General features: G+C 45.2%; 1 protein-coding gene across 1 annotated transcript; it reads right to left on the minus strand.

The window, feature by feature from the left end:
* Window positions 1–507: 507 nt before the first annotated feature.
* Window positions 508–3,266, minus strand: NANOG (Nanog homeobox). Its single transcript, XM_042810943.1, has 4 exons — window positions 3,113–3,266; window positions 2,452–2,720; window positions 1,390–1,479; window positions 508–924 (listed from the first exon to the last, which is right to left on the minus strand). The coding sequence occupies exons 1-4, from the start codon at window positions 3,264–3,266 to the stop codon at window positions 508–510; spliced, it is 930 nt and encodes a 309-aa protein (XP_042666877.1).
* Window positions 3,267–14,469: the final 11,203 nt, after the last annotated feature.

Genomic DNA, 14,469 nt, shown 5'->3' on the forward strand with positions numbered 1-14,469 from the left:
TATTTAGGTTTTCAGTTCAGAGATGAGAGGACCCAGGTGAACTTACTAGATGACGGAGGTTGCTACAGAAAAAGGCAAGACAGCAGGAAAGACTCCGGGCTACAAATAGGGTATTTGTTGCAGAAATTAAAAGTTCTTATCCAAGTTTTAGCTGCAAGACACGTGTCAAAGACCAGAGAATCATCCGCAAAAGAGGCAGCGAAGTGGATCTTGAACAGTAAACATGGATCTTTGCCATCTCCACTGCTCCTGACCTTGGCATTGCACATTCCCCTCCATAAATGCAATTTCACCTGTCCACACACACCCTTGCAAAGGATTAGCTTTGCAGAGATGCCTTTGAAGAGAAAAGAAACCCAAAGTAGTGGAGTGCTAAACCCCACCAACAGTTAAAGCAGGAATTGAAAAGGAGAGGCAAAAGAAAGGAATAGGAATTGGATCTCTGAGTCAAGACCCTAGAAACCCCATGAGACAAAACAGGAGGAAGGGAAAGAACAATACTTAGGTCTAAGTCTCATAACCACTCTGGGTCCCCAGGGTATGCCAAGGGGCCTGGTACTGATGCCGTACTGGAGAGCTCGAGAACTGTGTGATACTATCAGAGGTGCTTTGGAAGCTGTAGGCGTCTTCTGCCTGCAAGCTGTCATAATCCACATTGGTAGGGTAGCCATGATAGAAGTTCATCTGCTGACTTAATAGGCCCATGGCCTGCTGGGTATTGCAGCTTGTTGCACCTTTTCCAAAGAACCCCTCATCCTCCATAGCCATGAATGGGTACAAGCCCTGCCCATTCCCATAAGTCTGGCCACTGCTGTAAGCCTGGTGTGCACTGGTCACAGCCTGAAGATTTCTGTTGGCACCAACAGGGAAGCCCTGGTGAAATGTAGGGGTCATATCCAGATACGCAGCTTGATGAAACCCATTCTGGGAAAGACAGATAAGAGTCCATTCAGTAATTATTAGCACCACACCAACTGTACCCATTGTATTGTACGTATCCTACTTTCCACCTCCTCCAAAATATGGTCTTTTCAGTCCAGTGTCTTCACTATGGTTAATTAATATCAGAGATCACAGATCTTAAGTTAAAAAGCCTACAGTCCAATTCTGGGAACACCATGCTAGAAGAAAAAAAAAAAAAAAAACAAAACAAAAACCAGCAACATGAACAGCCTCACTGGCCCTCCTGAGCTGTTTAATTTTTTTACCACTTCTTAACTAAGTGTAAAAAAAGATACCTCAATGGCCAAGGCAGGCTTAAAAAATAGATGCTGCTGTAGAATTCATTATGAAAAATGAAACTGGCTTGGACATGATACACTTTTCCCCACAGAAAGCAGGAACCCTGACTAGTAGTAAGGCATACTTGGGCAAGGGGAATTCTCTCACCTGTGGTAGATAAATCCCTTTATCCACCCACTGACTCTCCTTTTGGCAACGTTTAAATTTCATCCGTTGGTTCTGAAACCATGTCTTCACCTAGAAGAGAGGGGACAGACCATGGAACATTACAAATTCATTCCTATTTGAATCTTACTATGTATCCCCCAAATTTTTCTTTCTACAGCAATATACATTGGTTGCTCCAGAAGTAATGTCTCCTATTTATTTCCATGGAAACTCCAGTAGCTAGAAAGAGCACAATAATGCTATTGGATAGAGCGAATTCCCAGATACGGAGCACTGTTTTTCAACATAGCAACCATCATTAGCTATGCATTTTCACCAGTGATAAAAAACAGCCTGTGTGGCACAACTCATTAAAATATACACCAATGCAAGTGATCCACATTGCCAGCACTACCCATGGCCTCACTGTGCAAACGTCCATTGCCTGATTTCCATAAACGTTCATAAAGTGTCAATGAATGTCAGTGGGTTAAGTGAGACACGTTTGCTTCATTTGCCCTTCCATGTCAGACACTATTTTGTCAGATTGCCCCTCTGCTGCCATCTGTCGCACGGCAATAAAACGTAACGGAATACTGGCAGGAAGCTTCTGCCTCTGAGGTTGTGATCCAACATAATAAGATAGGAGGCATTACTTTTGGAGCAGCCCTCATAGTTTCTGCCTTGCTTCCAATACTATACACGGTTCCATCAGCTAACATTACATAGCTGTAGAATCAACGCTGGGACTAGCGCACTTTTAGCTCCGGTCACCGGTTTTTACACTCAAAGCATCAAAACCCCTGCCTGAAAAACATGCCAGACAAGGCAACTACAGCAAAGTTGCTTGAATGGCGGCAGCTTCTCACTGCTGGGCCGACATCAGTGCCGATTCACAAATCGCCTCAGTCACACATGAGTAACTGGTGGGGCAAGGACCGTATCTCTGACATAACCAATATACTGAGAAACACTCCTCCCTGCGAGTCCAAGAAAAGAAAAGATGTTTGAGATGACTTTACATTTAATGATGCAATTTGGCTGCTCAGAGGAAGATGTTACCTGCTTGTAGGTGAGCCCCAGGGCAGCAGCTAGCTCCCGGATCTGATGGGGGCTGAGGTACTTTTGGCTCTGAAACCGCTGGTGCAGGGTCTGCAGCTGCTCCTGAGAGAAAGCCGTGCGGCTCTTGGCCTTCCTTGCCCCACTCTCACCTTTATCCTTGACCTTCTGAAAAGTGGGGTGGTGAGATGGGTGGTCTGCAGTGGGGCTAGTGGCAGAGTCCGGGGTATACTGAATGAGTGTCCCAGAGCTGGAGGAAGCTGGAGAGGCATCTGAGGAGAAAGGACAACTAGAGTGAGCAGTCACTCCAGATAAAGACTTCGAGGCTCAGCTTCTGGAACACTGGAGACCGCTGCAGATTCCGTAGCCAGGGTGAGCACGAGAAGCAGTGGTAGCCGGCAAGACAGCCCGCAGCTTCGCCAGGACACGAAGGCCGCGCCAGGTCTTTCGCGGCGAGCTCCCAGCCCTTGCCCACCGCTTAGCTCCCGGCGGGGCAGGTGAGGAGTACTGCCTACCCTCCCGCCCCACGACACGGCCCGTTCATCGCTCCCTGGCAGTGGACAGCTTTTGATAAAAGCCGACGTGCGCTAGCGGAGCACCAGGGGCTTCGCGCTGGAGGAGGGGAGACAGCAAGAGATACGGCCACCCCTTCGGGTCCACATACCTGGGTGGCTGGGCGTCTTCTGCGCTGCGGTCAAGGAAAGGTCTGCTGCTGGAGCTTCCTCAGCGGACGCACTATCCATGCTGCCCGGGGAGGGCCAGTAGTAGTGCCCGCACCTAACGGCGCCGTAGGACGGCATGGCCAGGTGAGCGCTCATGGTCGGGACGGTACCTCCAGCTGTAGCTGGCGGTGAGCTGATTGCGGACGGACCTACTGCACGGAGATACCCCATTAGGCGGTGAGGGGCAATGTTTTATGTCCTCCCCAGACTGGCTTTGGCCAAGGGATTGTCACGACCATTGTCATGTTAAAAGTCAGTTGATTGGGGGGGAGTGGCTTTGGGGATATTCAGAGAGTGGGGGAGGACTAGGACAGAGGGGCCAACTTCCCCATTTGAGTCCTCGGTGGGGGTCAGTTCTTTGCTGCCCGCACACCCGTCCCCTCGGGGGAATGGGAAGAGACGCTTTGTTTCCACCTCAGGCCTAGCAGGCGTGAGCGAGGCTGTCCCGTACGGCAAGTTAGGCTGGGCTGGCACCCCCGCCCTCACATTTCACAGTCTTGCTCCCCACCTACGCCTCCTCATCGATCCCCACCCAAGTACAAAGAATGGAGGGGGAGCCCAGAGATCCCCCCGGGACATGCGGAGGCTTTTCGTGTCTGCATTGCAGACTGCAGCCATCATTGTACACAGATAAGCATTCCTCCTTGCAAGGAATACAGACTGGGGCCGGCGGGGAGGGCGGTGTTTCAGGATGGTGTCTGCATCACAGGGAAGCAAGCTCAAAGAAAGACGAGCTCCTCAGGTTTTCTAAATGCTAACCCAAGGATGAGACAGACAAGTCTATCTTGGAGGAGCACAAAGAAATGTCACTTCTCAAGCTTCTTTCCTCAGATATTTGTCACTACTTTTCATGACATTTGAAATAAGCAAGAGTTTACAAAAAAAGAAGAGGAAAAAAGTTTTTGGTAAGCTCCAGGAAGAGGTGGCAGTAACCCTGTTGAGGATAATATAAAAGAACCCTTCAGAACTTCAGCACTTGAAGCCAGGGACTACTGTTTCCACTGTGCCACAGTCTACACCAAAGCATTACTATTTTGTTTAAGGAAATTATGAAGTTACTGGAGTGATAATCATAATTGCTCAGGGGTTATAAAATGTGGAAAACCATCTGAGAGATCTACAAATGAGAGCGTGTGACAAATCAAATTCCTTACTTCACCCAGTGAAAGTACAGGACATGGCTCCTGCCTGTCTAAAAAGAAACAGGGGATTGTTATTGGCTGCTAATTATCTTCTGTGGCAACAGAAATATGCCTCCCTTGCTTCCTTACATTTCTTCTTCCCCAGCTTAGTCATGATGAGCTGATGAGCCCCATGTGTTAAGCCCCCCTTCCCCCAGCACTGCTAGGTAGTGGCAGAGAGTTGCTGGCCTGAAGGTGCTTTTGCAGCTTGGAAGGGCCCTCGTTGGGGTCATTTTTGATGACTTTCTAATTTATGGTGATTTAGTTTCTCAGAATCTGGATAGGGTTCAGGTAGATAGGTGATTAGGAATGCAGGAGAAAGTTGTTATAACTCGATGAGGGGGTAAAATATGGAGGCAGATGGTATCTTGCCCTGAAGCAAGTGGTGTAAGCTGTGGGTTCCCTGCTTCCCTTAGGCTCTTCCCTGTCCCCACATTTTGGGCTGCTGGTTTCACACTTTTGCTTGCTTACTGTTATGGGCTCAGCCACTGCACACGCAGAAAGAGTTTATCTGTCAAATGTGCAAAATCGTTGTGTAACTGTTACGGCAGTGGTGGCCACTGATCTGCACAGTCCCTTTGCTGATAGGGCTTCACAGGAGATATGCATGCTGTGAAATAATGTCTGAGCTCACAAAAAAAAACAACAGCCTGTTGCAAAAACAGGGAAAACTACAGGGTTTCAATGTCAGGGAAGCTGTGTTTGCAAACCAAAGTGCTTATTTAATTGTCTCTTGGCAAGAGATAGCTTAAGGGGCTCCACTTATTTGCCTCTACAGTGCGCATTAAGTGAAATAGTAAATACTGTTCTGATAATGTTTATTGACACAGACAGAAGGCTGGAGGCCATGCCGCCTGATGCTGTGAGGTTCCAGGATGCACTCTTGCCATCTCACAAGCTGCAGACTGAGTCATCAGTGGCAACACAGCTTGTGTAGGGGTACCCGTAGCAGAAAGATTAGCGTTTTACAGCCAGAATAACACCTTCACTGCCACCAAATCCCCACTCTCCCTTGGTTTATAATTTTTTTGCTATTGAACTGTTTCCCTCCCAGAGATGGACCTGCTTTGCTGTCTGCATGGAACTGATTTCATTTCCCCCCCTTAATTTTTCCATAATCTTTGTTTATCCTTTGATTTTGTCATCTTGCTCGTCTCTAATTCCCTTTATTTTCACTGCTTTTTGTTCCACTTGTCGTCCTCTAGTGACATGAGTTTGCTTCCTCTCCCTAGCCAGACCTCTTATCAAATTATCAGACATCTTTTGAAATGTCTTAGTAGGATAAATAAGGCTTGTGTAAGTGTATAAAATCGTGTCTAGAGCTAAAGTTGGAATTTATGAAAAGAAATTCAGTTATTTACCCCCAAATAAATTTTACACATGATAACATATTGGGAAGGTAAATCCATAAGTCATACAGGCCCAGAGAATGCTATGGGAAGCAAGATGTAGACATTCAAGAGGCTCCGTGAAGTGCTGGGTCTGGGACCTATGCCCTGCGACACCATTAAGCTGCAAAGTAGATGTACTGCCCATGAATGTATAGAGATGATGTTTTTTAAAAACACCTGCTGAGAATGACTCTGAGAACAGACCCAAATATTCACCCATATTCCTTTTTGCTGCTGTTTTCAAGTGGAGCAGCATCGCAATTCAGATCTGTTTTGGTCCTATTCTTCCCAACAGATTGAAATTGATTTGTTTTTAAGCTGAAGGCTGTGTCACCTCATTCTTAATGCTGTGGTCACTCCCTGCTTTTGCAGTTATCGCTTCATTATGTGCCTAATATGATGGGACTAGTAACTATGTAAGCATCAGTTGGGTCATTAAGCATATGGAAGGGAATGTAAGCAGTTACTTGGCAGAAGTATGTCCCACGGAGCCTTTTCCATAGTCCTTCCAGGGTAAAAATAGAAGCTGATGTCTAAAAGCTCTGTTGGCTGAAACACAAGTGAGATTGGACAAGGGCTGTAAGGTGTTTTCATGCAAGTTCCTTCTACAAGGGTTCACCTATTAGTGTAAGTAGGGTCACCACTTTCAGAAGACTGGAGCTCAAACTTGCACTGAAGTGATACAGATAGACCAGCTTACAGAGGCTGAGGAAGCACCAGCTGACTTTAAATTCAGCTTTGGAGCTTATACCTCTGGATCACAGTTCTACAGGTTCCTACCTCATAGCCCTGCTAACCTCATTTTCATCAGCAGATCACTGTTACACTGGTAGAGTTGTCTCAAATTTTATGTAGATCAAGTGTTCTTCTGTAGCTGACTCAAACGTGTCTCATCTGTGTTTCAGTGAATATTTTGAACTGAACTTTTGAGAGTTCCTGTATTGTTCATCTCATGTTCATGGTGCTCTGTGAGCCGTAACCAGGGGTCCATGGCTGAGCCTTGCTACTCCTCAGAGGTTTCCGTGGGAGGCATCAGGCTCAGTCAAGTATGTACATGATGGGGGAAGGCAGGTAGAAACCTGTTCATTGTATTCTCTTGAGCTTGTCCACCTTTTCCTGCAAGGAGGTTCACTTGGTACTTTTTAGATTGAACTTTCTTCAGCTAACTCTCAGAAAACATCTGTTCCACAGCCTTTGACTCCAGACAGCCTCCCCGGCATGGCTTGGTCACAGCTAGCAGTCTGGATCGAAAATGTCATGTTTGTGGAAGGAAGGCAGCCAACAAAGAATAATAAAAATTAGACCCTCATTCATGTTAAAATACAGCTTTTCTTTCTCTTGACTTTTTAGGGGAGCAGGTCAAGAAAAGGACTAAGTTTCTCCTTTCTACTGACAACCCTGCAGCTCAGTCACCTGAGAATTACTGGTTGATGTGACCCATTGTTAACCGTGAAGAGGCAGACTTGAACAGAGGGACCGTGGAAGCAGGCCCGCAGGAAATCTGGAGTGTCAAAATAAGGTGGAAAGAAAGCTAGTGAGACCACGCAGATGGGCCTGTTCTTTCTTTATCAGCCCTTCTTTGCACTAATGCTTGCTACATACAGAAATGCTGAAGTGCTTTATTTGTAAGTACTTGTCTCAGGAAGCATTCCCTATCAGTGCTTACAAACTCGAATAAAAAATGATCTCTTTGGGGAGTACTTGAGAGCCATGGTTGTTGAGTACTGGGGAACATGTAGAGATTGAGTATTAGACAAGAACCTTCCAAATGGCCTCCCTGATCAACTTCTTCACTCTCCCTTTTGGTAATAGTGATTGTTCTCATAGGCCCTCATAGTTAGATGTGCTCTTACTAAAAGCAAATGCGCAGTGTTAGCTGTGTTCAAATGCTTGCTTTGCGTAGAGTTTCTGCCATTTCCAGCACCGGGGGAGGGATACCTAGTGCTGTGTTTCTCGTTGCACAAAGACCTTGTGTAATTTAAAAACGTGTGACACCTCCTAAGCTCTCCTCCTAAATGCTGCTCCGTATCAGACAGTTTGTGATTTCTTCCCTTGAACAGATTTCTTTTATGAATTTTTAAATGAAGCAGAGGTGCCTTTTTTTTTTTTTCTTTTTTTCCCCCTCCCCTCAGGTTTCTGATCCCTCTTTCTGATGGGGACAATTTTAGACAACCCTCTCAGTGGGAAAAGTTTCTGCAAAGTCCATAGCTACTCAGAGCCTACAGTTAATGGGGCATTTGAGTGGTAGGATGTGTGTTGAATGTTCTCTTGGGTTCACTGTGTATTGTGGCACCTGTTTTCTTCCACTTTTTCATCTGAGGCTAATCCCATGTTTTTCAGTGTTGTTAATGGGGATTGCATGCCAACTGGATAACTGTAATTATGCTTGTGCAGGCTACAAGTGGGCACACCATCTGAGAGTCATTTTATTCCTAATACATCTCATGAAACAATTAGCACATAGTTCTCGAGCAATTCATTGTGCTGATTCTGCTACATCTGGATTTTTGAAGTCCAGAAAGTCCACATAGGAGCAGATCACCTATAAGGCAAGTGTCTGGTTGCAGGATGACTGAAAACGGGTGCTTCTCTTTCAAATCTCTCACAGGTAGGGACAGAGACCTCCACACTGTCTGGTCCTTACCCCCATCGGTCCACCGTCTCCCTTCCTCCAAGACTGGCTCTTGCACGCACATTCATGTGTGATTAGCAACTGTTAGAGCCTGAGGCTCCCTGGCTGGCACCCGCTCTACATCTGAATGGCAGCCAGTGAAACCCAGTGCTGTTCGACGGGATCTGCAAGTGCATATTGTCTGGGACTGACGGAAGAAAAAGATTTACCTGCTTTTGTCTAACAATATTTATGTGGCCGACTTTGCTGAGATGGGAAAGATAAAGGGACAAAAGGAAGAACAGTGAGTGACAGTAGTTTTTTGTTTTGTTTTGGTTTTGGTTTTTTTTTTTTTTTTAACAGAATGTCTTTTATTTAGAAATTGCCTTTCAGTACTTAAAGGAAGCTTATAAACAAGATGGAGACCGACTTTTTACATGGTCTGATAGAGAGCAAGAGGGAACGGTTTTAAACTAAAAGAGGGAAGATTTCTATGAGCTTTCAGGAGGAAATTCCTTACTCTTATGTGAGGCACTGGAACAGGCTGTCCTGAAAAGTTGTGGATGGCCCGTACCTGGAGGTGTTTAGGGCCAGGTTGAACTGGGGCCATGGGCAGCCTGAGCTAATGGATGACAACTCTGTCCGCAGCAGGGGGTTAGAAATGGATGATCTTTAAGATCCCTTCCAATCTAAGCCATTCTATGAATTAAATTGAGTGGAAGTTGGAGGCTTGGGAAGAGGATATAACATCTACATTGAATCAAAGAAATCAGTGTGTAGAAACTTAACAAAGTTTTGTTACTGTTAAGTCAGGTATTCTTTATTAGAAGCACCAGCAAGCACTGGGGATATTTCCACCGTAAGTGCTTCAAAGATTACATGATTCAGAGTCCATTATATTTCCACAGGTGGTACATACTCATCAATTATGCATGAGACAGTGAACTTATAAATGCCTATCTCAGGTAGTGATTTATGAGGTCTCCAGTCTTCTATTCCATGGTCCTTTCAACTGTCTAGCATTCTCTTAGCATCATGACAGTCCAATCGACAGTCTTTTACTTCATCCAATAGTCTTCATCACTTTTCCTGTAGATGAACTTTCGCCACTGACACATGCTCAGTAGGAGAATGCCTATTGTAAGTAATTTATAGGTACCAAAATTTTAACATTTGCTCACTCAGCACTCAGCCATTATTTCTGGGCATCTGCTCATCCTTGAGATACACTTGGCAATCTGTATTTTAATGATATATACTGGGTTGTAGAAGATAAGGAAGATAGAGGGGAGTATCTTAATGTCTGCCTGTTGCATCCCAACTTAGTCACAGAGTGAGACAATTCAGTCTTGTGTGGAGGCCCTAGTTTCATTATTGTATTTCTTTTGCTGAGGGTCTCTTGTCAAAACAGAATAGCTTTACAATGTGCTTTCTAGTTAGTATTATTAATAGTCCATACTATTCGCAACATCTAAAAGCTATTACAGTTTTGCAAGCAAGATCTAATCACATAATACAACAATTCAGCAGCTATATTTCTAAAAATACAGTACTGAAATATATGGTATATCTACTTTTCCAAATCAATTATTTATAAAAACACTTTACAAAACAGATTGTGGCCTGCTTCTTCAAATCAACATCACTAGTGGTACAAAGGTAAAAATGATCTGTTCATCTCCTTTGGATCGTCCAGAGAGAATTTTTTACATCAGAAAGTGAAAACACATCTTTGTGGGCAGCAAAGAAATAAAGAGACTGCATATTTGACTGTGTGTCGTCTCAGGCTGCGAGATCAGGAAAAACACAGAATCATACAGTGGCAGAACTCCAGAACATCAAACTCATCTGTGAGAATATAAAAATGCTTCCTCAGAACAGCTTAGTTATGAAAGCGGAGGAGGAGCCATGACTATTGGGAACAACATCTTGCTAAAAATTCCAGTTCTGAAGTCAGTCATGAACTGCATGCAAACTCTGGGGCTAAGACAGGCCTGAGAACACCTTATTTTAATCCCACTCATGACTAAATCGCGCCACTGTAGTTGTAAACAATCTATTAATAGTGTTAAAGCATCTGCAGATGCAAAGTAACCTTGCAGAATGTTACGTATTTTGGTGCAAATATGCAGGTCTTGGCTTGGGATCCAGCAGGGCCCTCTGACAAGCTTAATACCTCAGTTATCTTTCTTCATTTACTGCAGCTGCCGGATGTCCCCACTGCTGCAGCAGAAATGGTCTAGCAGGATATAGGTTCATCTCTTCTCAGCCACTGCAGTCCACAGACAGCGTGTTAAAATAAACCACTGGAGATTTCAGTTTCTGTCAGTACCCACCTACTCTGCAATCCCATGTGCTAGCCAAAGCTCGTGGGGATCTCTGAGCTGCACACTGGCTGCATCCACTGTGGGAACAAGGCAGTAGTGGTGCCCTGCAGCAAGAGCAGGACGTTGGTGGTATGTTTCCCAGCACAGTTCAGTGATTGAGGCCTGCTGCTGTTGCATAAGCAGCCAGATCATGCCTCTTCTATGATTCAATCCCCAGAGAATAGGTTGTACACCAGTCATTGGCTTCAACACCTGCTTCCTGGACATGTCTTTCATGGAAATGACTTGAGACAGCTGTGTGGAGCACTTAAAGATGTTCCTCGCAATGCTGAATGATACAATCAAAGTAATGCCAAGACACAGGGCTGTCTGATCATTGCCCTGCTGTGACCACCATTGGGCTTGTGGTAGTCGTGTCTCGGGGAGCTGCATTGCCTGCCTGTCCCCTCCCCCTAGCCTCTGCTGGAGAGGTAACAGAGTTGTGCTTCAGTTTCATTGGTCAATGGCCCTGGGAGAGAGGTGATGGCATGGGGAGAGGAAAATCAAGGGACTGGAAAAGGCAAAGATAGCCAGGTGAGGGAGAGATAGGATGTGCCCTTCTTCCTGCACCTCTTGAGATGCAAGATAGTGCAGCAAAAGCCCGGGTGCAGAGACCTCAGTATAACCCTAGAGTCATGGGGATCCACGTTCAAGGCTGTGTGTGGAGCATGATCCACTTGACTGACACATAGTGAAAAAATGCCAGTAATTTCTTTCATAAAAAGCCCAGGGTTGGAGATGCTCACTCTTAATGCACCAGTGTCTCTTGAAACAGGGGGCTGAGAAACATGGAGTGTTGCTCTGTGTCCTTTCTTCCTGTTTCTGAATGGCAGTCTCCAGGAGATATCAAGCTGGTGACTTTGCAAAGAAGAAGAGCTACATTTGCTAAATGACAACAGTGGCTGAGGTACCTGAGGTCTTACCATTTCCCCTCTCAGGATACTCTCTATACTCACTCTCTGTTCCAGTGACCTCTTGATCACCAGATTGCTATGAACACCATAGCAAGACACCAAAGATATAATCTCTTCAACAGCTGCTTGGTACTGATGGAGCGGGACAAGCTTAAACTGGAGAGATCTTTACAAAGTTGGGCCTCACTTCCCATATACAAGTGACTGTTTCGAAGATGTGTAAGCTCATGTGTTGCTGAACTGCAACTGAAAGACAGGACAAATTAAATGTCCTAACAATGAAGAAGTGTGTCTCTTCTAGGAAGAAGGAGCACTAAGTATTTATCTCTTAGCATTTTCAACTGTTCTCACATGAATAAAATCTTTAGTGTTATGAGCTTTCTTCCTTTGTTCTTCTTTCTTTTTTTCCTATGTGTTCCCAACAGGATTGGCATCTGAAGGCTCTTTTTGAGAGAACTGATACATCCAGTGGACATCCAGAAAGTGTTGTGAACCTGAACAAAGTTAAAGCCTTCAGCTCGGATGGGAGAAGGATTTCCTTCCCATCCACTACTTGTCATGCTCCTCTGCTGTCTTCTCTGCATGTTGGACAAGAGAGCCACATAACATAATGTACCTAGCATTTTCTTCCCCTCATTCTGAATCAACTGTGGCAAGAAGCCAAAGAAGTCAGAGACAGACAGACAAATTTGTCTGGCTGATTTCTAGTCTTCCCTGATTGTTTTTCTCATTCTGATTTTCTCATGTACTTGTATTTCTCTCATGCATTTTCCTGTTCATTCTGCACTCCAAGTGGCCTCCCATTTTAAACTGTTTTCTTTTCCTTCATGACTCCTTAATTTCCTTTATGCTGTGATTTCCTTTATCTGTTTCTGTGGTACTTTGAGTTTATTTCAGGCTTGGAGACACAGCAGTGCATGCAGATACAAGAGCTGAGCTGATTATAACTGGCTTTTCATTGGGAATGGTTATTTGGACAGAAGCAAGAAGCTTCTTTGGGAAGTTTTGGGTTTTTTTATTTTTTTCCCCCCTTATGAAGCCTTCTCCAGGGTGAAAAGAAGGAGATTAATTGTATAACCAATCCTAGGTGAAACTCAGGCTCATATCCCTTTCTAACGCCCTTTTTAGGGGGACCTGGATAGGCTTGAACAGTGGGCCTCATGAGGTGAACCTCATGAGGTTCAACAAATCCAAGTGCAAGGTCTTGCACCTGGGTTGAGGCAAAAACCATTAACAGTACAAACTGGGAAATGAAAAGATTGAGTGCAGCTCTGCTGAAAAAGATCTGGGGGGTATTGGTGGATGGCAAGCTGGACATGACCCAGCAATGTGCCCTTGCAGCCTGGAAAGCCAAACAAATCTCGGGGTGCATCAGAAGATACCTGCTCAGCAGGTCGAGGGATGTGATCCTGCCCCTCTGCTCTGTGCTGGTGAGGCCTCACCTGGAGTATTGCATCCAGATAAGGAGTTCTCAGTACAGGAGAGACACAGACCTGTTGGAGCATATTCGGAGAAGGGCCACAAAAATGATCCATGGAATGGAACGCCTCTCCTGTGAGGACAGGCTGAGAGAGCTGGGGCTCTTCAGCCTGGAGAAGAGAAGGCTCCAAGGTGACCTGAGAGTGGCCTTTGAGTATCTGAAGGAGAACTACAGGAAGAAAGGAGACAGACTCTTTAGCAGGTTCTGTTGTGATAAGACAAGGGAAAATGTCTTCAAGCTTAGGGAGGTTAGATTTAGGTTTCATATGAGGAAAAAATCTTTTACAGTGAGAGTGGTAAGGCACTGGAAGAGGCTGCCAAAGACGTGGTTGATGCCCATCCCTGGAGACTTTCAAGGTGAGGCTGGATAATGCCCTGAGCATCCTGATCTAGCTGTGGTGTCCCTGTTCATTGCAGGGGAGTTGGACAAGATGGTTTTTAGTGGTCCCTTCAAACTCTAAGGATTTTATGATTTTAAACCTGGTTCTATGACGTCGCAGCTGAAAATGCCACAAACTATTAGTTATTTTGGAGCATAATACAGTATGTAGGTGAAAAAATCAGGGAAATTTTGACAGGAAAGGGAGGGAGAGCCCCTGTTTCAGCTGTGAGTCACACTAAAAACCGAATCATCATTGTGATGCTTTTTGAAGTCAAGAGAAAGCTTTCCTGGTTTATGTTGTATTTTACTATGTCTTAAAACTCAGGACAGACTAGGGCTAGTGAGAAGGAGAGGAAGCTTCCTTGTTCCTTGTCTCACAAGGCATTTTGCCTGAATTGGGATTCTTTTCCTGTACCAAAACACTTGGCTCTACTGCACCCTGCACAGCCACCATGCCCCATTCTCCCATTCTCTGTCCCTTTATCTCCTTCTGCTGGGGCTTAAATTAAACCATCTGCTGCGGCTTAAATTTTCCTTTTGGAGACAGAGATCCAAGTGAGGAGATTGACTGACTCATGGACAGATATCAGAGAATTGAAACTGAGTGGCTTTTTTGCCTCTGTGGTTGTTCATTTATTTGTGTCTGTAAGGAAGCCTGCAGATAATGTAGTAGAATTGCAGGTAGGCTATCAGGACAGGCAGGGTTACCCCAGAGCTATTGACCCTGATGCACCAACACGCTGTCAATGGGCTGGAATGAGATGGGGCATTTTCAGGCTGAGGACAAGAACAGCAAGGGTTGTGAACATGCCTAGGCAGATTGCCTATTGGTTGTACCTAATGTGGACTATCCTATAGGATAGGGACCTATCCTGCTTGAATTTTCTCAGCTCGGCAACTCAGGCCTCAGTCTGCCATGCCATGGGTGTCTGGAAAGCTCCTTGTGCTGAGGGGCTTCTGTTACTACAAATGTCT

The sequence above is a fragment of the Centrocercus urophasianus genome, unplaced genomic scaffold (assembly GCF_019232065.1).
Source record: "Centrocercus urophasianus isolate 14NV4802_14NV808 unplaced genomic scaffold, USGS_Curo_1.0 seq_12, whole genome shotgun sequence".
NCBI lineage: Eukaryota > Metazoa > Chordata > Aves > Galliformes > Phasianidae > Centrocercus > Centrocercus urophasianus.